The sequence below is a fragment of the Thamnophis elegans genome, chromosome 1 (genome assembly GCF_009769535.1).
Source record: "Thamnophis elegans isolate rThaEle1 chromosome 1, rThaEle1.pri, whole genome shotgun sequence".
NCBI lineage: Eukaryota > Metazoa > Chordata > Lepidosauria > Squamata > Colubridae > Thamnophis > Thamnophis elegans.
This window is the reverse complement of record NC_045541.1, coordinates 86761222-86786122: the sequence shown is the minus strand read 5'-3', so window position 1 is coordinate 86786122 and position 24901 is coordinate 86761222. Positions and strand designations below refer to the sequence as shown.

At 35.4% G+C, this 24901-nt stretch overlaps 1 protein-coding gene across 2 annotated transcripts in view; it reads left to right on the top strand.

Moving 5' to 3' along the window:
• Positions 1–24901, top strand: part of SBF2 (SET binding factor 2) — a 221720-nt gene that overhangs the window by 136235 nt on the left and 60584 nt on the right. For both annotated transcript variants that reach the window (XM_032223265.1, XM_032223258.1), the window contains exons 15-17: positions 1983–2092; positions 2908–3057; positions 24482–24550. In XM_032223265.1, the coding sequence (XP_032079156.1) occupies positions 1983–2092; positions 2908–3057; positions 24482–24550 (329 nt within the window). The remainder of the gene's footprint in view (positions 1–1982; positions 2093–2907; positions 3058–24481; positions 24551–24901) is intronic.

The following is a 24901-nucleotide window of genomic DNA, read 5'->3' as shown; positions in this document are numbered from 1 at the left end:
GAGAAATTAAATGCCCTGGACCAGCTGGAATAACCAAATTAGTGTGGTCTAGAGGAGAAATAGGAAGTTTTCAAATTGGTAGGTTTTATACAAATCTCTTTATCTTTTATAACTTCCCATTCTTATTGGAGAACCCCAAACTTCAAGCAAAGGATTAAAACTTTACCAGAAACTAGATTTTACTTTTCTATTCTTCATTTGAAACAAAAAGAAAAACAAAAAATGTCAAACAAATCTCATCACCAAAGTTAAACCATCCTGCTCCTAAATTTCAGTGGCAGTCTTTTGATTCTAGTACATCATTTTTTCATAGATTTCCCCCCTTTCCCCATGTATGTACTGATTAAATTTCTATGTCACCCATCTCACTGATACAGTGAATCTAGGTGGCTCACAATGTAATGAAAAGTAGAAAGAATTAGAAAACAATTAAAATGAGAAAAATTGAACAGAAAAACTAAACGCCAAGATAATAGGTGGCCATGGGGTGAAGTTCTTCTCTAGCCAGTCAGCTGCTTCCAACATAGCAGGCCCTTGTTGGAGACCAAGGCCAAGACAGATACTTCCAGAAGGCTGGGAGTGTATGTGCAGACCTCACCTCCCATTAGAGAATATTCCAGAGGATGGGAGCCACAGCAGAAAAGGGCTGCTCTGGACCCTGCCAACTGAATTCCTTTGGTTGATGAGATCCGAAGTACGCCCTGTCTGCTGAATGAGTGGGGTGGGCTAGTCGCATCAGAATGAGTAGGTGAGACTGGATGAGATGCTTCTTCAGATACAAATATCGATGTTTGGACTCCATAATAATATGTATATTTGATTTTTATAAAATGCTACAAAGTATCTATTTCTATTTCCCATTTAACTAGGACTTGAAAGCTGTTTGATATGTATAATCATATCAATTCCTAAGGTTAGGATTTAATATATTAATACATAATATATTTGGGTTCTTCCTTATATATTGTGATGAGACACAAGATAACAATTGTGAAGAACTTACTGAATTTTTGCCAATAAAGTATTGCTCCAAGATGCAAAATGTCCTATATAGAGCCTTCAAATATTAAGAAGCAGGCAACTCTAATGTGACATTGCCACAGAGAAACTCTTTTTTATTAGTACTGATGATATTCAGCATACATTAATTCGTCCTTATCCCTTTTAATACTGCTTTTTGAAATTAGAGGTATCCTATACAGGTAGTACTTGACCTCTGACCACAATTGAGCCCAACATTTTGTTGTTAAGTGAGAAAGTTGTTAAATGAGTTTTGACTCATTTTACAATCTTTCCTGCCACCGTTGTTAAGTGAATCACTGCAGTTGTTAAGTTAGTAAAACAGTTGTTAAGTGAATCTGGCTTCCCCATTGACTTGGCTTGTCAGAAGGTGGCAAAAGGTGAACACAAGACCCTGGGACACTGCAAACATCATAAATATGAGTTAGTTCCAAGTGTCCAAATTTTGATTACATGACCATGTGGATGCTGCAATGGTCATAAGTGTAAAAAATTGTCCTAAATCACTTTTTTTTAATTCTGTTGTAACTTTGAACAGTCACTAAAAAATGATTGTATTATATTCCTCTTCTCTTGTTCTGGAAATTAATGGAGTAATGCAAATTTTTATACTACCAAAATTTATATGGAATTTGTAATGAAATTTTTAAAATTAGAAATTTTGTTTATATATATATATCTTACAAATTTACAGTTTTTCTTTATAACAGGCAGACTTAAATTCTGCTAATATAATAATATGTAAATCCATATACAGTATGATTATACATTAAGAATTAATACTGGAAAATATTTGTATCTGTCCTTGTGTGCTTCTAATAGAAACACATGTACAAAATAAAACCTTGGTATGTAGAAACAATCTTTGGAATGTTTCCATTATAATAACCTTTTAGTGATGGTAGTTTTAAAATAAATGGCTTCACATATGTTTCTATTTCATTATTTTCTTTTCTTTTTAGTTTCCATAGTAGAAAAGTCAAGCACAGTTTTCAACAGTGCGCAAAGACTGGAAGTTGTTAGAAATTGCATCTCTTTTATATTTGAAAATAAACTTTTGGAGACTGAAAAGGTAATATGATTTGTTAAATTCTTTGACCGGCTTTTCCAAGTTGCTAAAACATACCATACATGTTAAGAGATGAGCTCTTTCTAGTCCTTTAAAACTTACAGTAACTCTACTTTTATATATCTGTTAGCCTTTTCAGTTCGTACTGCAAGTATTAGAGATAAAAGAAATATACTGTCTGTAAAGAAATAAGCAAAATTGTTTGGCATCACAGTCTCACCTCCATTTCTTTTTCTATCCCTTCTACTGAGTTATTAGTTTATTTAATACTGAGAGATATGTTCCCTGCCTTGTATTTTTCTCTTAAATGAAATGCAAGCTCCTCACCCAACCTTGAATACTTCATTTTCAACTTAAAGAGCAATTGAGAACCAAACTAATTTACCTCATAGATTGTTTTTTTTAAGGCAACTTTTTAAGGTTTTTTGTAAATTTTGCTGATATTATGGCTAATTGTACAACATACAATATTTGCCCTTTCATAGCAGTCCTCAAACATATGGAAAAGAACTTGTGGTTTCCGATCCTTACTTTTGTGAATCCGATATATTCTTTGTGCTTAGGGCATAACTAAGACCTTGCTTGATAATTGCTTGATTAATTCTACACCTCCTGCTTTATTATTTAAACATGTTTAATTATGAAATAAACTATCCAGACACAAAAATCAGAATTCAGTCAGTAGTTTAATAGGTTCAATTCATATCAAGATTGCTGGTGGAGCTTATTCTGTAATACTACAGAATATTAGCATAAAAACATAATTTAAAGTTAGGATTCTTTTAATTTCTTACTTTTGCTAGCATTCTTGTCTTTAGACCTTGCCTGCTGCACTGAGAGCCCTCAAAGGAAAAGCAGCTCGCCAATGTTTGACTCAGGAACTAAGCCTCCACGTTCAGCAAAACCGTGCAATTCTGGATCATCAGCAGTTTGATTACATAATACGAATGATGAACTGTACTTTGCAGGTACATACATTTAGCCGTATTTTGATTTCTTGTGGTACTTCTAGCTTGCTCTGTGTATTTTGCTGTATCTAAACTATAAATTATATGTAAAATATAAGTTTTTTCTTGGAGTTCATTGTTCTTTATCCAAAGTTAGTGGAGACAGCGGTCATGCATGGGTTAACTCAGTCAGTAACCAATAGAACTGAGTCTACCAAAGTGATGTCATCGCCTCTGAGGAGCATGTTCCCTCTTTTTTAGACTCAGTTCGATTGGAACTTTCTTAATTTTCCTTAAGAAATGCAATTGCCACATTTCATGTTTTGGTTGCAGTTAAGCACCTCATTACAAGAGTGCTTTCCTAGTTGTTACCATCTTTACCATCTTTCTTTCACTCATTTGTATCTTTTTCTCTCGGCACTCAGCTGCAATTGTTAGTCTGCCTTTATGAATTTATAGAATTCATGAAAAGAATACTGTCAGACCTTTGGAAGCATGGAAGCAGTGAAGATACTGGAGTGGCAAAGGCCCAGGCCTACTGCTATGCCAGTATTGCATTGCTCATACATCTATAAAGGAAGTCTTCAATTGATTAAGGAACTATTCTTATATATCCAAGAATTTTTCTCAATGAAATTAGTTTATTGCAACCTTCACTGGTTGGCTAGCACAGAAACCGTAAATTCCTGGAAAATCACTGGAATGGCTTGGGAACCTACTGTACTGTGGGAATGAAGATCATTGCTCTCTTCTGCTTTTTAGAGTGATGATTGTTGTTATTTGTAATTAGTGATTGAAGACACATCCAATCTCATCACCATCTGTAAAATAACTACTCAGATAATTATTTTGATTGCTTTAGGATCTGTACACTTTTGTTTATCCAAGAGAAGAAAACATTTTATGGGAAAGCTAAAACTCTAGCATGGTACTAAGGAAATAACATTTAGTTGAAATGAATCATTTTAATAATTTGTGTTTGTGATGTATGAGTATTATTTTTTCCTACAAGAAAGGTTTCTGACTTCAATTATTTTTTCCAAGGTACTTTATCACTGTGCAATTTTCTGAAACTCACAATTATTGCCTTCTTTTATAATTGTTTATTATTTAAATTGGGAATAATTATTGGATACAATAAAGAAATCTAATAAGCAGCTTTATGACAATCACAACAGAATTTTTAAAACTATTGTATTTGAAAATACAGTCAAGAAATTGAAAAATCCATATAAACTTTGGTATCAATACCATACTTTTTCCTCTTTTGAAATTAATAAAAAATGAACCTACCTCTGTTGGAAATTATATAAATGGAGGGCAGTAAAATTTATTTTGAAGTAAAGTCAGTGTTTCAAAAAGCATTAACAAAATCTATAAAAGATAAGGATCTGAATAAGTACAATTCAGTTTTCCTTAATAAAAATATTGGGATTCTTCAAATTTAAAGTGTTTAAAAGCACCATAAGCAAAGAAGTAAATTATTTGATCTACTTTTAAATGCTGCAAAGATTATGTCTTCAGATTCTAAAATGTTTCTGCTTAGCAAAGAAATTATGGCATAATTCAATGCCTATTATCTTTTTGGACCACTTTGAATTAAAGCAAACCCTGTGGTTTCACTTGGACAGGTACTGCAAAAATGAAAGGGAAGTTGCTGCTATATGAGACTTTCCAGACTGTTAGTTTTCTATTTGTGACCATTATTTGTCACATTATTTCCATATCTTCTGTATTTTTTTTCTGGTATCTTCTGTATTTTTTCCCCGGTATCTTCTGTATTCTTTAAGCAGCAATAGATGAAAGCTGCACAAACTTGTGGTTGATAGTAATAGTACATAGTATATAGAGAGGTATAATCTGTGTAAGTGAGATTAAAATTGATTAATTATGAGGAACAAAAATAGAGTGGGTAGGATTGCAAATATTCCCAAGATGACTTTTAAGTGTACTTGATTTCTTTTATATTTTTGCTATATTGCAGTCCCAGAAATAACTTGCAAAGTTATATTAAATTCAGGGATGGACTTACTTTTTAAAGGAATATCTGATCTCAAATAAGGAGACATTAATCTGTGTCTACAAATGACTGCATTTAGCAATAGCACTTTGACGTCTAGACGTATATACACTGTAAAGCACTTCACAGTGCTTTACAGCCCTCTCTAAGCAGTTTACAGAATCAGCATATTGCCCCCAATACTCTGGGTCCTCCAGCAGCCAATCTGCCTGGAAACATCCAGAGGCCATTGGTGATGTCTTATTGAACAACCAAAGGGTTACTTTGTTTCAATATCCAGTATTATTATACCACAATTAAAGCTCCAATTTAGCAATAGCAAAATGATAGTGTTCAATACACAATATTAGGAGTCATCTAACGATAAAACGTTAAAATGCAGTCAGTACATTTATGAGCCTTCATTTACCTTTATTTACGCCAATACAGTAAAAAGATAATGAGCATGGGAATTGAGCATATCTCTGTCTAATAAACTGTGATTCACAGCTCCTTGAAAATCAATCTTTGTAAAAAAGAATGTTTGAACTATAAAAATTAATGTGCCGTAACAGGATTCACATGAAAGATAATATACTAGTACATAAACCAGTAACCTATAAATGTGAAGAACTTAGGTAGATTTAGTATACCGGTATATGCGAACTACAGATGACTTGAATGCAAAAATGCATTTTAAGCTAAAGAGCAAGCCAAATAAAACTGGCAATAGTATAGAATTTATGTTTTTTCCCATCATATAATTGTAAATTGCAATCCAGTATTATCGTTAGACTATCTAGTCTCAAAACCTCTTGAGTAGTATAACGAATAGTAACATAAAGGGCAAAATGGTTAAATACTTGAAAAGCAAAATGTCAAAAGTTATCTCTTCTGTTTCTTAAAATTTCTTCCCACAAATTCTTTATTTTTACACAAGGGATATCTTGTGGTACTTTCCCAAACAAATCTCACTGCATATCCACATTCATTTATCCATTTATTTGTGATCTCATTACTTTTCAGAATTTTTGTAGATTATGTATCAATTATAAACTACATTGCTTTGTAAATTCATATTAAATTTCTGTGGATTATAATTAAAATGTTTCTGTTTCAGATTCATATAACATGATTAATTCCCAGGCTTTAGGTCATGAATAGATAGGCTTCAGGCTTACATAATTTATTTTAAATTTAACTAGAATATCATCTAAGATACGTTAAGAAATTATCTTCATTTTCATGTTAATTTTTTGAGTTAACAGCATTATCTGATTTTTTTTCCCTCTGCATTTTTTTGCTGAAAACTTTCTATCCTACTTGTGGCAGTTTTATCAGCCCAGCAAAATAAAATGTCCACATGTATGAGAGCGGGAAAGTAGAACTGACTATAGAAATGCTGGTTTATTTCTGTGTTTATATTTATAAGTTATAGAGCAATGTTGTGTTGTGCAATGCCAAATTTATGTTTGTTGGATTATTCTTTTCCATTGTTTTTTTTAAAATTTGTGTCTAAACACTTCACTTAACATTGGGAAATTACTTTTATCTACACATTTCCTTTAAGCCCTATGACTCAACTTATTATTTTTTCCCCATTATATAATTGTAAACTGCAATCCAGTATTATTAACTTACTTCAGTCTAAGTAAAGAAGGAAGATTGCCTTTTGGTTCTTCAAATAGTATTAAACAGCATGGGAAATGTTTGACTTCCAACTGAAGGCTGATGGCTGCATGCTAAAGAAAGAAGTATCTATGTTTCAGGTAATTTTAGAGGGCTGTCCTCTATCAAGTAAGCAGATAATTTTACTACTTGAGGGCTGTGAAAGATCAAGGAAATTGAAGGATAGACTGTCCCAACAAGACAACGTCTAGAGCCTATTCAGGAGCTGATGAGACCAGAAGTTCCTTGCAGACTGCTAATAATTTATACATCTGCCCATTTACCTTGTAGGGTCATAGTATCCCATGTCTGTGAAGCTATGGGGCAAGCTTCTACTGGTAATATCTATGTACTTTTTTCTTTCTGTAGATGTTGGGAGCAAATTTTAGTTGAGATTCAATAAAATCTAATATTATTGAATACAGCCCATCTAATTGGGTGGGCAGACACAACTAAGAATGTTGTGATCTATTTTAAGCTTTGTCATTCTAATCCATTTCCTTCAAGATGCTCAAGGCAGTGTACTATGGTTCACTTATCTCCCATTACTGGTGATAATATTTTTAGGCAATAATAAATGCCTCAGGATTAGAGAGGATTATAGGAATGTTTTTTAAAAGAAAGGCTAATCAATTGTACCAATCATGGGCTACAGGTTCCTCTTTTTGGCATAGCAGTCATTTTTATTCTCCTAAGCCAAAGTTGTAGTTTTCTCATCATCGAACTCAAGTTTTAGTGCCTGTGTAAATTAGTAAATAAAATAAAATTAGAGGGATTTTTCTAAACATATTGGTTTAGATTTGTTTAGATACTAACAGTTGAATTAATTTCATATGGCCATAAAGAAGATTTCATTTTATGCTTCTTGTAAATCAAATTAATAAATGCTCTTGCACTCAATATTTCAAGCAATAAAACTGTTTGAAGAATATATGTTAGCAAAAGGATTTGTTGAACAAAATATTTAATGTGGTTATGCCTCATTGTACCTGAGATGTTTGTGCATGTCACATTACTTTCGCTATCTTCTCTTACTATATATTTGTCATTTGAGTATTAAGGATTAAAGTTAATGCAATGCTGAAACTGTTTAATTAGAGCAAATCCATCTTTTCACACAGTATTTCCCATGTATCAAAAGAAAATGAATTACTGAAAAATAGGAGATAAAATGTGAAAATGTGAAGAACAGAGTCTCTGGGAGCATAGTTTTTCTTTGTTTCTGTAAGTGGGAAAATAGTAAACATTGTAAAACTTTTTAAAAGTTCTATGCTATTTTGTGGACCGTATTAAAAGTTTGATTTGCTTTAAAAAGTAGAAAGCATCTGGAATTAACTATTGTCTGAACAGTTGCACTCATAATGGTTCCGTTTCTAATGAAGTTATAACAAGACCATGTCTAACTGAGTTTTCATAGAAATAAAATACAATCAAAGCAGCAAAGGAAAAGTCATTCGGCTTTGTAAATCCTTCAAAGAAGGTGCCAAACGAAATGCTTCATAACGCATGCAAGTGGGCACAAAGATTTTTCTTCACATCATTAAAATCGCAGCTTTTTTTCCCTCCAGGCTTATGCAACTGCTTCAGTCCAGCTCCCCGCTGTCTCTGCATCCATGGCTGCTCTAATAATTCAAAGAGAAGTGCTTCATCGGCACTGCCCTTAAGTGATCATTAACCATGTCTTAGAAACTGGGGAGAAGTATCAAATGGTGTGCCACAAAGTTCAGTCCTGCATCCTGTATTACTATAATGCTTTTATTGGCAAACTCAGAGAAGAAATAGAGGAAATGCTTATCAGATTTCCAGAAGACACAAAATTAGGCAGTGTAGTTAAACCAATAGAAAATGAGAAAATAATCCCGATAGATTGGAGAGAGGACTGAAAACAACAGAACAAAAGTTAATCAAGACATTGCAAAATACCTTTCTTTAGGAAATAGAAACCATGTGAGTAAGATAGAATAGGTCATACCTGGCTTGGCAAGAGTAGTTATGGAAAATGTGTGGAAAATACATTAGATTAGCCATTAATTGTAAACTCCAAATAAGTCAGGAGTATAATATGGCTGTATGTTTTTTTAAAGCAGTTTTAGTGATCAGTTTTAGTGAAAAGCAGTACAAGTACACTTTCTAAACCATCTAAAGTAACAAAATCCTTGAATTGGTGAGTCCTCAATTTTGAGCACTACATTTTAAGAAGGATTCAAAAGAACCAAGATAAGAAAAGCAACAAGGTTAATCAGGCAACTAATAACGAAGTTTTTTTAAAGAAGGCTAAAGAACTTGAGGATGTTTAGCTTTGAGACAAGAAGGCTGGAAAAAAAATAAAGCACTGTTCAAGCACTTACAATGTGTCATAGGAAATCTGCTTTTTATCGCTTTAGAAAGATGCACATTTATTAATGGGTTTGAATAATAGAAACTCATATTATAGATAATGACTGTCTTCTAGATTGGTAGGTGGGAGAATGCTTGCAGGAAGCAGTATTTTCAATGCCTCTTGTGATCTTCCTGTTCTTGTGCCATTATTCTGCTGAACATCTTTTTACCACAGTACTGTCTTATGTCAAAGTATATTTACCCATGTAGTATGGTTGTATTACTATTATCCTTCTCATATGAATTGGAGACAAATTCCTTTTGTGTCCAATCACACTTGGCCAGTGTTCTGTTCTGTTCTGTTCTATTCTTGAGGAAAAAACTAGTGAAAGATGATGCATTTGGGTATCTTAGCAGAATGTTCACTAAAGATTGGAAAAGGGTTAATACTAATTAAGAAAAGAATGTGGCATATGGTTTTTTGGCATGCCTGTAATGTTGTTTACCCCAAAAAGAATTAGCATGATATATCTGTCTGAGTCATGAAATCTACCTATCCATAAAGAAAAATGAATATGGCTTGCATCTAAAAGAAATGTGTGTAAATAATAATAATAATAAATGTTTCTGAAAATTAACTTTATGTCCCTATTCTATTGTGCCCCCACCTTGCACCTCACTATTTCAGATCTTTTTAAAATCAAACCCAGAGAATATTTTGTACACAGCTGATGCAAAAAATGTTTCATTTTCTGCTTAAGTGAAATCCATGTTACATTGCAGCATCCTTTTAAAATTCACTATTTAAAAAAGGTGATAAAGGGGTCTTTTACAACAAGACAAAAAACATTCCTCCATGGAAGAAGATCACATATTTTGTTATATTTGGATCACTGCCAGAGGAAAACAACATAAACATTTTATTCATTTCAGGTCTTTATTCTTTGGGGGAAGTAAGTCTATTTCTGTTTGTTTTTTTCTGTGTTTCATTGGTTGTTGTTTTTTAATACAAAAAAAACCACACGCAACAATGGAGATGTTCTTTTTTTGTGTGCTGGAGGGCAACTGGAGCAGAACTTGAAGACATAACAGAACATTAGAATAACAACAGACTGGAACTGATAGAATTCATTCATCTCTAGAAAGACAGAATTGGAGAAATTAAGCTAAGTGTGGGAAAATGGAACAAGTAAAGTTAGATGGACTATAAAAAGAATAATTAGTATAGACTAAGTATTCAAAAGCAACAGTCGAAAGGGAAGGAAGATAAAAGTGAGGAAAAGAGAAAAAATAAACTAATAGTAGGATGAGCCAAGTTGAAAGATACAATGTTTCAGAGTTATTATTATGAGTGATGCATAAAGCCTATATAATTTATTTTGAAAATCAAAAGTTGTCCCTAATTTTTTTGAACATTTTCTAAATCAAGCATTTGATTTGCCATTTTTGCAATGTAACATTTTAGTAGAAAAAAATTTAACAAAATTAAAGCAAAGTACAGGCTGGCAGAATTGGATATGGTAATATCCAAATGATTTATAATGCAATATAAACTGCTTATTGTTTTTATTAATCCATCACTAGAATTTTCTGAAGCCAGTAACACAATAATGTTGGCTGTTAATATATGTTCAAGAAATAATTGTTATGCTTTCAATATATTCTTTCAAATTTGCTAAATTAAAAAAAAACTTATGGTATAGATTTTATGTAGCATGTGGACTGAGACCAAGCTTAATTAAACCCTCAAATGAAAAGGGATTGCTTTAGTCCGACCTTTCTTGCCCCAGGTCTGCAACAAAAACTTGCTTTAGAACAGTGGTTCCCAAACTTTTTCAGTCCACCGCCCCCTTGGTGCTACAAGCTGATCCTCAGTGCTCCCCACCCAATGGTGGAATTCAAATTTTTTTACTACCGGTTCTGTGGGTGTGGCTTGGTGGGCATGGCTGGTCATGTGACTGGGCGGTTTGCACGATGGAAGGAAGATAGTAACAGTAAAATTCAAAACTGTAACAATTAATTGCACATTTATTCAAAATCCAATTTAAAAACCTTTTTAGTTAATGTTAATTCAACAAAATTGTTGAACATGATCCAGCAATACCAGGTTTTCAAAGTCTGATAGTCATTTATCAAGAACCTTAGTAACTAGTAACTTAGTAAACTCAGTAAAATTTAGTAATTACTTCATTGTTCTTAGTAGATGATAATTCCTGTGTAGATATTGAAACACGTAATCTCAGTAAGGTATTATCACAAAGCACAAAACTGCAACAGATATCTTTAAGATATCACAAACTTACACAAAAAGATGTTATTGTAAGAAACCGAAAATGGATAATAAACCAGTGGTGGGTTTCAAAAATTTTTAGAACCTATGGCCTATTTTGTGAGCATGGCTTGGCGGTCATGTGACCGGTGGGAGTGGCCAACTTGTAAAATGTGGTGAAACTCATTTAAAATGCTCTTGCTTAGCTACCAAAATTTTGGACTCAATTGTGATCATAAATTCTCTTTCTTTCTTTCTTTCTTTCTTTCTTTCTTTCTTTCTTTCTTTCTTTCTTTCTTTCTTCCTTCCTTCCTTCCTTCCTTCCTTCCTTCCTTCCTTCCTTCCTTCTTTCTTTCTTTCTTATATCTCTCTTTCCCTCTTTCTTTCTTTCTTTCTTTCCTTTCTTTTTCTTCCTTCTGTCCATTCATTATTTCTTGTGTGTCTCTTTCTTTCTTTTCTTCATTTCTCTTCCTTCCTTCCTTCCATTGTTCCTTCTTTCTTTCTTGTCTCTGTCTCCCCCACTTACTTTCTCTTTCCTTCTTTCTTTCTTTCTTTCTTTCTTTCTTTCTTTCTTTCTTTCTCTCTCTCTCTCTGTCTCTCTTTTCTCTCTCTCTCTTCCTCTTCCTTCCTTTTATTCTCTCTCTCTCTCTCTCTCTCTCTCTCTCTCTCTCTCTCTCTCTCACCCCCCCCACTCTCTCTCTCACACACACACACATACCTTCCAGTTGGCGAAAATTTCTGTTTTGCCAGCTGGGAAGCTGGCAAAGAAGTCTCAATTTCCCTGCCACCTGCAGCTCTTGGAGAAAGGATGAAGGGAAGCGAGCCCCAGGCCTCATCACTGCCTCTTTCCTCGAGAGCTTCCTCGAGAGCTGGGGACGGCCAGCCTCTCCCATCACTGCACCCCTCACTCTCCTTTCACCCAGAGGATCTGCCAGTGGGGTGCCTGCCATTTCATCTCCCAAGAGAAGCTCAGGAGAGACATGCAAATGGCCGCAACGCGAGGCTCCTGAGGAGGATGCTGGACACCAGGGGTGGCAGTGGCGCCCGCTGCTGCTCTTCTGCTGCTCCCAGTAATGCAGGCTTCTTGGAGAGCATTAAGTTGCAGGCGCACTGATTCCAGCAACTACGTTTTCCCTTGAAATTTGCTGTCCCAGCAACCTGAAGGGGACAATCTCCCAGCAGCATCTCAGGCGCTCCCACCCTTAGCCGCAAGGGAGTGAGGATGGCTGGGTGCAATTTGGCACCTCCCGGCTCCCTTCAGATCATCAAGGGGCCTCGCACGCCTGCTCGCTCACATGGCCTGCCTGCTTCCAGCAGAAATGGGAAGTGCAGGGATCTTAATATAGTAGGGCGGGGGAAGCTGGAGGGGGAGATTAAATAAACAAATTTGGCTTCGCTTCCTTGTGCGGCAAGAGAGAAAGGTGCCTGAGACGCTCCTGGGAGAATGTCCCCTTCGGGTTGTCCCCTTACCGTCCCTCTGCTGCCCCCTTGCCTCTTAATGCCCCCCTGCCACCGCCCTTGTCTCTTAGCGCCCCCCAGGGGGTGGTACTGCCCACTTTGGGAACCACTGCTTTAGAAGCTTTGCATAACTTCACTTTGATTATAAAAATAAATAAATAAATAAATAAATAAACAGATAGCCACAAGTTCTTCTATTTTTACCAGAATTGAATGAACATTAAGGCATAATTAGCCCATCTAATTGAATGCATCTGCCAACTTTCAGGGGAGCTGCTTTTGTAAAAAAAAAAAAAAAAAAACTTAGAAAATGTTAGTGTTTTAATTTATTTCTGTTTTCAGTTCCTGGTGATTTGATCAGAAATTTGTAGTTGGAAACTGATACAAATAATAGAGGCATAATCTAGATTCATAATTTGTAAAATATAAAAGAATCAAGGTAGGGTTTAATAAAATACCAAAAATGAATATGTGATACATTATTTTTTTCCCCTACTCATTGACATTAGATTTATAGAAGAGACTTTTTGTTGATGGCGCTGATAAAGTGTTTTGTAAAACTGTATGAAGAGTGCAGTACATTATAAAATACAAGAGCAGCCTGAAAATCACATTCCCATTCTCCTTTTGTAGGCATGTTGTTGTTGTTGTGTATTCAATGATACCACACTTGTAAAATCATATTGCTCATAAATCTGCTTATAAAGTTCTAATATTTTTGGGTATATTAGTAAAGGCAGAAAAGCAGCCAGGCCTGCCCATAGTCCCATGGCTCACAAAAGCAGATATATTCTCTGATGGAGGGGAGTTCTGTCCTCAAAACGTCCAAACCAATTTAGAGGAAGTTTCAGAGACTATTGACAGAAGGCGAAATGAGTAAAATTTACCCACCTTAGAATACTAAAAGCGTCCCTGTTTGTTTCCTCCTGTCAGCACCATCTGTTCATCTGCCCTGCTTCTGCCTCCAAGAGAATTGTTTTCTTGTTGCAATCAAAAGAAGACTTAGTATGCATCTTTTTCCCATTTGTCTGGTTATAGACAGAAGAATTGCAGTATAGCATTATCTTTGAAATATACATATTTATTTCAGTGTGGAATCAAACCTAGACTAAGTCGTCTCCTCCTCTAGTGGACTTTAAGTCCATAAAGAGGAAAATATCTAAGCATTCAGAATCTGACTGGCAATCTTCTTTGTGAGACCATGATCATGTTCTTCTCCAGATGGTCTAGTAGGTGGATGACATTCCCATCAGAGAACTTCAAGGCGTAGCCTGAGTACAATCATGCAAAGTACAAAGTCCATTATTTTATTAATGATCTACTTGTCTTGTATGGAGAAGGATAAGGCTTTTATGGATTGAAGTTGCTTCTCCCACCTCTCCACACTTGCCTGACAAATTTCAATTCATGGATACTTTGGGGGCATAAGTCTCTTAAATTGCAAAGTAGTAGATTAATATAACCTGAACTATGAGTAAATCAACTTGAAAATAATGGCCTCCATTTGCATGCTTGGCTCAAGTGTAGAAAGCATTTGTATGTTTTCTACATGAACTAAATATTTTCCTTTAAAAGGTAGGAGTCAAGTGCCCTTGATAAAATAGGAAACTTTAGTTCACCATGCACTGAATAGAGCTGAACTGAGCTGTGTGTCTTTTAAGTAATAGAATTGTTTCAACAAAGGATCAAACAATGCACCAATTTACAGATCTTCCATAACCTGTTATTGCTTTCTAAAACAAAGTAAATTATTGGCCAAACTGTCAGATTCGAGGGAACGAAAAAGGCACAACTTTATGTAAACTGAATGTCAGCGTGTCTTCAGTATCTCTCTCTCTTTCTCGTTTTTTTTTAATCTTGCAGTCTGGAAAAGTGAAGAAAAATTCTGAAAGCATGTGATTTTGATAAATTGTAATTAGATTCGAGGTAATAGTAGTCTTTCACATGCTACCAATTATATAAACCATAATCTGTGAAAAGATATTTTTCCCCATTCCTCTGTTTCTCAAGTTCTGATTTAGTATTTTACTGTACTGTAATAAACCATTATCATGTTGAAATGACAGTGCTGGACAGAGTATATTTTCAATTCCTGTAGCATTTCCTACAAATATTTGCAGCTAGCGATCATCATTTTTTAAAGATTGCTGGGCTGCTTTCACAACAAGAGTACACAAGGGGAAACTACAGTATTGAGAATCCAATAAAATGTTTTAATCATAATTTCTGTTGTAAGCCTTTGAGTCACTGTTGACTATGGACTAGTCTCTGCAGTTTTTTGGCAGTTTTTTCAGAAGTGGCTTGTAATTGTCTCCTTCTTGGACTGAGAGAGTGAGTGGCCCAAGGTCACCCAGCTAGCATTGCGCCTCAGGCAAGACTAGGACTCATAGTCTACCAATTTCAAGTCTGATGCCTTAACTAGTACACTGAACTGGCTCTCATAGAAGCTCTTAAGGCAGGCATCAATCAGTTAGTTGTTTACTTATTTATTATTCTGTTTATGAAAAAATTCTCTAAATTCTAAAGAGAATTTTTCCCTTTTTTCTTTCTTTCATTTCTTCTCAACTTCTAATTTTGAGTATAAGTTTTTGAGCCCTGAGCTGCAGAATTCTTTAAAACAACAGATGGCCTCATTGAATGAAATTCTATGTAAACAGGCTGAGAAGTATGATAATCCTCACTTAATGATGATAATTGGAAGGGACAGTTTTGTTGCTAAGGGAATAGTTGTAAAACACAATGTAGCCATTACCCTGCTGATTTATTCTGTCAGATGTGGTAGACAGATGTCATTAGGTGAATCCTGCATGGTCATAGTGTCCCATGATCATGTGGTTATCATTTCAGACCTTCTGCCCATTTCCCCATTAACTTTATTGGAAGCCAAGAGTGAAGGTCCTAAATTAGAGTAACATGACCACCAGACATTGCAATGTAATAACTGCAAGCTTGTTGCCATACGCCTAAATCATGACAATGTGAGTGTGGGGATGCTATGACGCTTGCAACTATGAGGACCCATCATAAGCTCGCTTCTTTCACTGCCATTATAATTTCAAGCAATGGATGAATTATTGGTTATTCAATACCTGTATATAAAAGTAAAGATTTCCTCTTTCAGTCGTGTCTGACTATAGGGGAAAGTGCTTATCTCCATTTCTTATCTGAGGGAGCCAACATTATCCAAAGACACTTCTGTGGTCATGTGGACAGCAATTGGCAGCATTGATTGCTTTTTCAAGGTTCTGATTGGCCTTTGAATCAGTTGGAAAGCTTTCTTCCTTCTCTTTTCTCAGCCAAGGCAACATACCAAACTGAGATGTTAATATTTCTACTTGTACTAAGTAATTTGTTAAACATTGAAAATTTAACCACTACAGATAGTCCTTGTATAACAACCATTTATTTAGTAATTTGAAGTTATGGCAAAGCTACATAGATGCTCCTGGTTCACCAAATTTTGGGCGTTGAAGTACCCTTGTGGTCACCATGACCAGATTTCAGGTGCTTGGCAGCCTGCTTGCATTTAGGACATCCCCCCCCCCATCCACCCATCTCCATTTTTGCCTTTATGGCCACTTCTTACTCTACTGCCTCTGCCGGCCCTACCTCCCTAAGACTTTACCCGCCTGTCCCCAGTTGATCTTCACTATCTTAGTCCTCCTCCTACTGGAGGAGGCATGCACTGCCAGGCTCCTATGCAGCCTTATCCAAACTGCATGCAGCCTTCTCATTCCAAAGTACATGCAGGAGTTGGCAGGATATTACAAGGAGGTACTTGCTTAATAACTTTCAATTTTCACTTAACGATAGCAATGGGACTACCAGGACTGCTGTCACTAAGCTATGCCGTCCCTTGATGTCACACATTGCTTATCAACGGAAATTCCAGACCCAAGTTACTGTTGTTAACCGAGGACTACCTGTAACCGTTTTACCAATACTGTTAACAGTACACAAGGGCTTGAAAAGCAAAATTTAGAAAGTCAGCACAAAAATGTGTCGAAATAGATGTTAGTCAACATTCATAGAAATATCCTCTGAAGGAGAAGGACGAAAAAAATGTCAATCTGACTAAATCATCCAATCCTCTTTCAGTGAAAATCTGCACGTAGTCTGAAACATGAGGAGTGCAGAATGTTGCATTGCAGTGTCAATACATTGGAAAAACAATAATGAATTTCATATTACATATTTTAACTGTTTTGAAAAGTGCTTCTTATTTGCTAGAACTTGTAAGTACAGCTACATAGTTGTGCTTACATATGTGCATAGAAAAGTAAACAGTACAGTTTTCTGAATAAACGGAACAGCCTTCCATTTAATGAGTCCACATTCAGCAAACTGGCTGTAACAGACCAAATTTCAATCAAGATATCCTTCAAAAATAAAGGAAAAGCATATTGCATCTAAAGTATCCCAGACTTTGTCAATTTTATGACATTCTTAGACATTTATATCATTTGTGAATGATGTCATTGTACAAATGACATGAACAATATATTTTATAACAAATCATTTGCAGTGATACAAATGCAGCATTTCTATAAATGGCATAATTTCTATTTTTTATGAATATTTAGGAGTAAGGGATGGCATTCTTCCTCCCAAATGGTCCAATAAACTAAAGATTCACTGAACGTTGGAATATTACAGCTATTCTTATATTAACATTTTTATTTACACTTAGTTTAATTTTTAGTCCTATCATAATTTTGGTAGAAATACTTGCCTGAGCAACAGACCTAAAATATCAACTACACAACTACTAATGTGTTGTGCCTTGAATCTTTTTATGTTTGCCCTATATTGATTCATTTTGCCTTGCTAATTTGTTATATGCTATAAAACATTGCCTTATTTAATTAAAAATGCAGGATACTTCTGTAGATTCTCTCATAGCACAGTGAATTGCAGATGGTGTGGTTTAAGATTTGGACAGAGTTGAAGTGAATGAAGTCCTGCTGTGAAATATAAGGCATCTTGGCATCCCAACCATTTCCTTGGGAAAAGATTACAGCCAAAGTGCGCCTGAACTTTATTGCTATGGGCCTCATGACAGTTTTCAGAAACATCCATGGCATTCTCACTAAAGAAATTCAGATGTGCTGAAATTAATTCTTGTATTTCATGATTGGTTTAAGAAGGGAATAAAAAATATCTTAGATTTTTTTTACCCTCACATTGTAAGGGTAAATATGCTATGAAATATATAAAATGACTGGGGTTAGTACAAATTTTATACAATGACTCTGGAAATGAATGTGCAGTGTCATTGAGTTCTGTTGCTGTTAATATTTCAAAGCTTTCCAGGACATATGTTTTCAATTGTTAAAATTCATAATCCTTATGAAGTAAATCAAGGTAAAAATACTTTTCGTCAAAGTAATTGATTCCAAGATTGATTAATGAAAAATTAGATCAAAGTGAAGATTTACTTTCTCCATACCCATTCTGAATTTATTGAAAGTCACGAATGACTAGTTCCTGAAAAATCAAATTTAGCTGAAAAATGGTTGTAGTTTAAAATTTTTAAATACAGCTCTATACACCTCATAACCTTATGTCTCAGACTGCATAAAGGTTAACAAATCCAGTAAAGCATGCAGTTAATTAACAGGTTAACATGTTCGGGGGGGGGGGGGGGTTCAGTTAGATAAATGTGATGCTATGGAAGGTCAACTGGGTTTATGTATGAGCACAACATGTGATTTGATATGTGCATTTAAATCCCCTTATTCAAGCATTCCTGGAATAAAACTTGCACAATCCGAGATTGCTGGTTACGTGATGTGATGACAAAGCAGAAGTTGCTGAGTTGATCATTTTCAAACAATCCGGTGACATAAGGCTGCATTTTTAAAATAAAGAATAGATTGTCTTTATTTTAATGTTTACTCTGTAGCCAAAACCGTAGTGGCTGCACAGGGCAATGTTTCAAGAACAATATATCAACTGTCTACAGAATATCAACAGGTCTCAGCTTAATTTTATTAGATTGATGAGGTTTATCAGGTTTTAACTTAGGCCACGCTATCACACTGTAAGTAAATATATATTATGTATTTCTTCATGTGTCTGAGGTTTTTTATGTGTCTGTATTAACATCAAAATACTCAAAACAGCACAATTTTCAGTACAATTGCTGAAGCCTTTATAGGATTTGTGGAAGATGTTAATATTTTGACATGATACATGGTCCCCACCTTTTTGAGTGGGTATGTTTAACAACGGGTTATGGATACTTTCACAAGTATTGCCCTTCACAACATCCTGGGTCAACAGTGCGGAACTGAAGTGGGGGACTTTCCAGAGCCAACAACTGCAACAGAAAAAAGGGCCAGTGGTTGGATTGGTTCCTTAGAAGTCATCTCCAGATTAAAGAGATGACAAGAATTACCCAAAAGCTTGCTCTATAAATAATAACTATAAATAATCTTCCTGTGAAGACATCATAAAATAGTGGTCTCCACTGCATTCATTTTGCCTAAACCACAGTTCAACACCATTAATTTGGACATGATACATGGTCCCCACCTTTTGTGTGAGTATGTTTAACAATGGGTTTGCCTACTTCCTCTCATAAGATCTTTCAGAGACCGCTTATTATTTACTTTCTAGGTGTTAAGAACCATCAAAAGGATAATTTTCATTACTCAAAAATTTCCTACCCTGAATGAAATAAGGGTTTAGGGTTTGTTTGTTTGTTTTGTGGGCGGGGGGGGGTAAGTGTTAGGATTAAAAAGAAACATTTTAATTTTGGGGAAACAACAAAAGGCAGAGTAGAATCTTGATTTTGGAAAGTTAAAGGGTAGATGGACTATTTTCTGTGGACTGGTTTAAAATTTTATAAGAAAATGTATGATTATTTTGAGATTAACTATAAAAATCCTTCCATGAGAAAAATTGGTTGATTGGGAAAAAAGATAAGTTGGAAGGTTGACTACTTGGGAACCAGAGAGAACAAAGGATTACAATTAAAGGAGAAGCAACCCATTGATACAGTGGACTAGTACTATTTGACTATAGAAAAAATTAAGGCTGTTTTAGGATGAGACCCAGAAATTACTTACAAAATTGTTTGGTAGTACAACAGAGATATAGAAGGACCACAAATTTTATTGGATGAAACAGACTGAGATGATTTGAATGTAGATCTGGATTTTTAAAATAATACTAGATTACAAAAGTGATATGGAAAATGATGCTATAATCTGAAAATAGATTTTAAATCCTATATGATATGAAAAATGCTGCTATGGATTTATAAATGAAACCAGTTGCTTTAATAATTAAAGAAGACAAACAAATAATAAATTAGAAGAGTGACTTGAAAAACCTTCTTATCCTGGATTTACCAAGGGGCATATTAAACTAATGGAGTTGTTCCTGAGGGGAGGCAATGAGAAAATGATTTTAAAAATCAGCTTGAGGGACATTATTTCACAGGATAAAAGATCAAGAAAAGTAAGCAGAAGGAATTCAAGGTGAATTTATTTCATCAGGGTTATATATTGGGGTACTGACAGCTACTAATGAAATTTCATTTTGATGAGGACTGAATGATGAAGCTTTAAAGTTCTGTTTATGTGGAGAGAGTTATTTTGCTTTCTTTCTTAGAGAGTGTGGTAAATTGGAATACAAAAAGGATTTATTAAATTAAGGTTTTGGTAGCTTTTAACAGAATTTTGCTGATTAGCATTGAATGATAAGTCTCTTTCATTTGGAATATTGATAAGGGATGAGAGATGGGAAAAAGAGAACTTTTTATTGAAATATTATTTATAGTTGTTTGGAGGGGGCAAGGAATCATCACGCAACTGGACATTAGTACTGCTTGCAAACCACTCTTGATAGTAACCTACAAGTAGACTATGGGGCAATATTACCAACTGACATGATGATGATGGGCACACTATTACCAATGGATATATACACAATTCTGGATTAAAGAGATAATTCCATAGACTTCTGTTTAAAATGCTATTAATTCATGTATGGCATTTCTTAGTCAACCCAATCATGGTTGTGCAAAACTTTTCCAAAAGGCAACTGGACTTTCTTTTTTTTTCCTTTGAAAATCTTTCACTCCTAATCCAAGAACTGGAAAAACTTCTTGAATGAGAAGCAAAATGTTTTCAAAGGAAAAAAACAAACCAAGTAAGTCAGTTGCTTTTTAGAAAAAGCACTTTGGGATATTTATTCATTTAAATTTAACATAATTGTAAGCTGTCCAGAGTCACTTGGATGAGTTGCACATCTATAGAAACTGAATAAAACAAAGAAAGAAAAGAATATATGGTTAAAATATTATTGTTGTTTGCTTTAGTGTCACAATTCAATATAGAATATTCAGGTATTTTTGATCCCATCTGTCAGGTAATCCTCTTTTAACGACCATTCATTCAGAGACTATTCAAAATTACAACAGCACTGAAGGAAGGGACTTACAACCATTCTTCATAGTTGTGGCCATTACAGGGTCCCAGTGATTACATGATCCCAATTCAGATGCTTTGCAACCAACCCACAGTTATGATGGTCACAGGGTCCCACGGTCATTTAATCATTTAATTTGCAACCTTCACAACCAGCTTATTACAAAGTTAATAGGGAAGCTAGTAGGAGGTTACAGTGACAATGACTGCAGGATGCTACAACTGCACAAGATTTACCTGATCACAGCAACTAGAATTGCTGCAATGGCCGTAGTAAGTTGGCCGTTGATTTTGTGCTTTAGAACCATTCACTCAGCAGCACAGTTGCTGGTGCCAATGACCATTGTTAGACAATACTTCTGTATAACTATGTTAATAAGATTGATATCTCGAGCAGCAAGTGTTTGGTGCTAGGAAGCATCAGGAGAAGTTCAGAATTCAGAATGGTATATATCACATAACCATGTCTGAGCTGTGTCCTCCTCTAATGTATTCTGCAGTCGTCTGGAGTATTATAGGATGTGCTTCCATTGACAGTGTTAAAGTAAGGTTTGAGTTGAAGTCAAGGCAATTTCCATAACTGGAATGGGATTCAACTGCTAAGGTAGTAAAATATCTTGATTGATTCTGTTCAAAAGTGTCTCTCTTTTTCTTTATACATCTTAAGTTGTCCAAAACGTAGACCAAAGGAACAAAAGTATTGTGGTGCACGACCCTGAGAATAAAAGTCAGGCCATTCATTTCCATCATTACTTTCTCATTGCTTTTCAAAAGTATGTTTTCCTCATTGTTGACAGCAACCACATTTTTGATGGATAATTATTGTAATGGCAAGTAAAAACACAATAACTCTTGCTGAGAACTGAAAGCAGGTTTGCGAAAGCAGCTTGTGCAATCTTCACCCTCCATGGAGTCCAACTGGATGTTTTTTGAAACGGCTGTTTGCAAGCTGATGCTGTAAAAAAAGCAAACTTGGGGCCTCCTGTCACGACTGATATGAGTCTCCTCAATTTCCTCTGATTTTGTTTTGTTTTTTAAATATTCAAGTGGCTCAGAGAGCTATGGATTTTTTCCCCTTTGCTTGTTAGTTGCATAGTTGTCTATGCATATTGAATAGAGGTGCAGAATAATAGTTGCATTAGATGGAATGACCACTTTTTTTTCCTTTGGGAAATGAATATTTCAGATTACCTAGCAAGTACTAAAACCAGAAGCCTCATAGGCAGAGATTCAATTATTACCTTGAATGACTATGCTTACTCCAAGAACCAGAAAAGCCTTTTATGTTTTATTTACCATATTTTTTCGGACTATAATATGCACCTAGCTTTTGGGGAGGAACAAAAAATCTGCCTCTGCCTCCCAGCAATTTGCCTCTTTGCAGCAAACAGCAAACAGCCTGGTCAGTTTCAGCACATCCTGATTGGCGGTTGGATCTGCCTCCCGGAATATCACCTATCAGCTGTTCCAGCTGCAGGGATCACTACTAATCATCGCCACTGTTGCCGACCATCACCACTGCTGCCTGTCTCCGCCTCTGCGTGCTCCATTTTCGGCCCATTCCAGGTGGTAGAGATAGGTAGCGGTAGTCCCCGCCGCCTGGAATGGGCCAAAAATGGGGCACATAGAGGCTGAAAAGGAGGCACACGGAGGCGAAGATAGGTGGCAGCAGTGATGCATGGTGGCGATCTCCGCAGCCTGGAACAGCTGATAGGCAATATTTGGGGAGACAGATCCAACCACCAATCAGCTGCTCATGCTAAATCAGCCTGTACTGAAGCTGACCAGGCTGTTTGCTGTTTGCTGCAAGGAGGTAAATTGCTGGGAGGCAGAAGTCAAAAGGTGGGGGCCAGCGGGTGGGTGGGGCTTCAGCAACATTCACTCTATAAGACACACAAGCATTTCCACCCACTTTTAGGGAGGAAGTGCATCTTATACACCAAAAAATACAGTATTTGTTTATTTAGAAAAATTATGTGGCTGCCCAAATAACAGTCATTCTGGACAACTTATAGAAAGAAAACCTGTTTCTCCATGGGGATGATGCACCACAAGTAGGAAGCCACCACAGAGAATCCCCTTCATGGTTACTAGGTGGAACTCCTTAAGAGAGGAAATCGATAACATATCCTGCCTCCCCGCTCTCATGGGTTGGGTAGATGTAACTGGGAAAATACAGTCCTTCAAATTTTAAAAAGAATCTAGCAACTGCCAAGTAAAAAACGCAAGCCATAGCAATGGAAGCAACAAGTTTCAGTTCCTGTATCTGTTTCTCCAGCTTCTGTTAGATAACTTTGGAATCTTCTCCATTCTTCATTTTGGACTGTGAGAATAGACTCCCATGTAGTGTAATTGTTAATCCAGTTTCAGGCTGTTAGCTGCTGACATGGGCTGATATAGCTGTCCCAAACACTCGTCATTTATGTTTGCAGCATTTTACCAATAAGCATTCTAATATATATTTTTATTCTATCATTTCTCTTTTTCCTTGACAAGGCCAAAAGTTTTGTTTTCAATATGTTTCCTTTTCCTCATTTTAACCCTTTTCCGCTTGCGTTAGGTAGCACACATTCAAGAACTGCTTAGAACCTAAACACGTCAGTTTAGAATCATGTATGTGGGATGGGCAGCTGTATAAATTGATTTATACGAGTAGTTTGAATGGTTAATATTCAAAATGCATGTTTAAATATCTACATTTTTCCTAGAGTAGGAAGAATAGAACCCTAGACATTTTTATCTTGGTGTTGTTGAACACATGTCAGAAGGCTTCATATTTTCTAAGTCCCATTCTCTTCCTCCTATTAAACATAAACAGGTTACAGTTATTTACAAGATGTTTCTGTTTTATATGGAAAAAGTGTATCTGTTCTCCCCAAAGCCAACTTGCCGGTATTCCATTATAACTGTGTGCTGGATATCACAGGCTGGATCAGGTAGTGGGATTATTGGAGAAAGTAAAAGGTTATACAGTACATTACCACCAAGTTGATTTCAAAGGAGAGGACACTGATACCAATTGTACTTGGATATATATCTAATTTACTCCTACAGTTTTTCTCCAGAAGTGTATATATAAATATTTTTAGTTGGGAGATGTTTTTTTATTTTATTTTATATCCAGATTTATTTAAAAGAATATCAGGTTCTTCATTTTATTTTTAGCATGACTGAGTGTGGTTTCTTTTTGAGATACAATTTCTAGGAATGCGATTCCTGATTAAAATTTAAAATATTCAATTAATAATTATCTTGCTAACATTCTCCTTTTTGTTTTTTTCTATGAACCCGAAGGATTGTTCATCTTCAGAAGAATATAATATTGCTGCAACATTATTGCCATTGACAACTGCTTTTTATAGGGTAAGTTGTGTTTTTCTAGAAATTAGAATATATATATTCCATAACTGCACTGAAATCACGTGAAGGATGAAGATTACGAGAGCATCTTATCCAGAATTTGTTCAACTTATTTTTCTTACTTTTTTCCAACCCAAACTCTCAATCACTTTCTGATACTGTTGGGTTTCCTGTCTTTCCAACATTGTATAATTCTAAAGGGCATTAAGGGGGCAAAAAGCAACTGAAAGGATTAGATTAAATTTAACATTAAATTTGACATGGCAATATTAGGCAGACATTAGCGTTGTTGTACTCCTTTTTTTCTTATGTTCTATATACGGTAGAGTGGAGGACTGTAAAGAAGGATCTTTC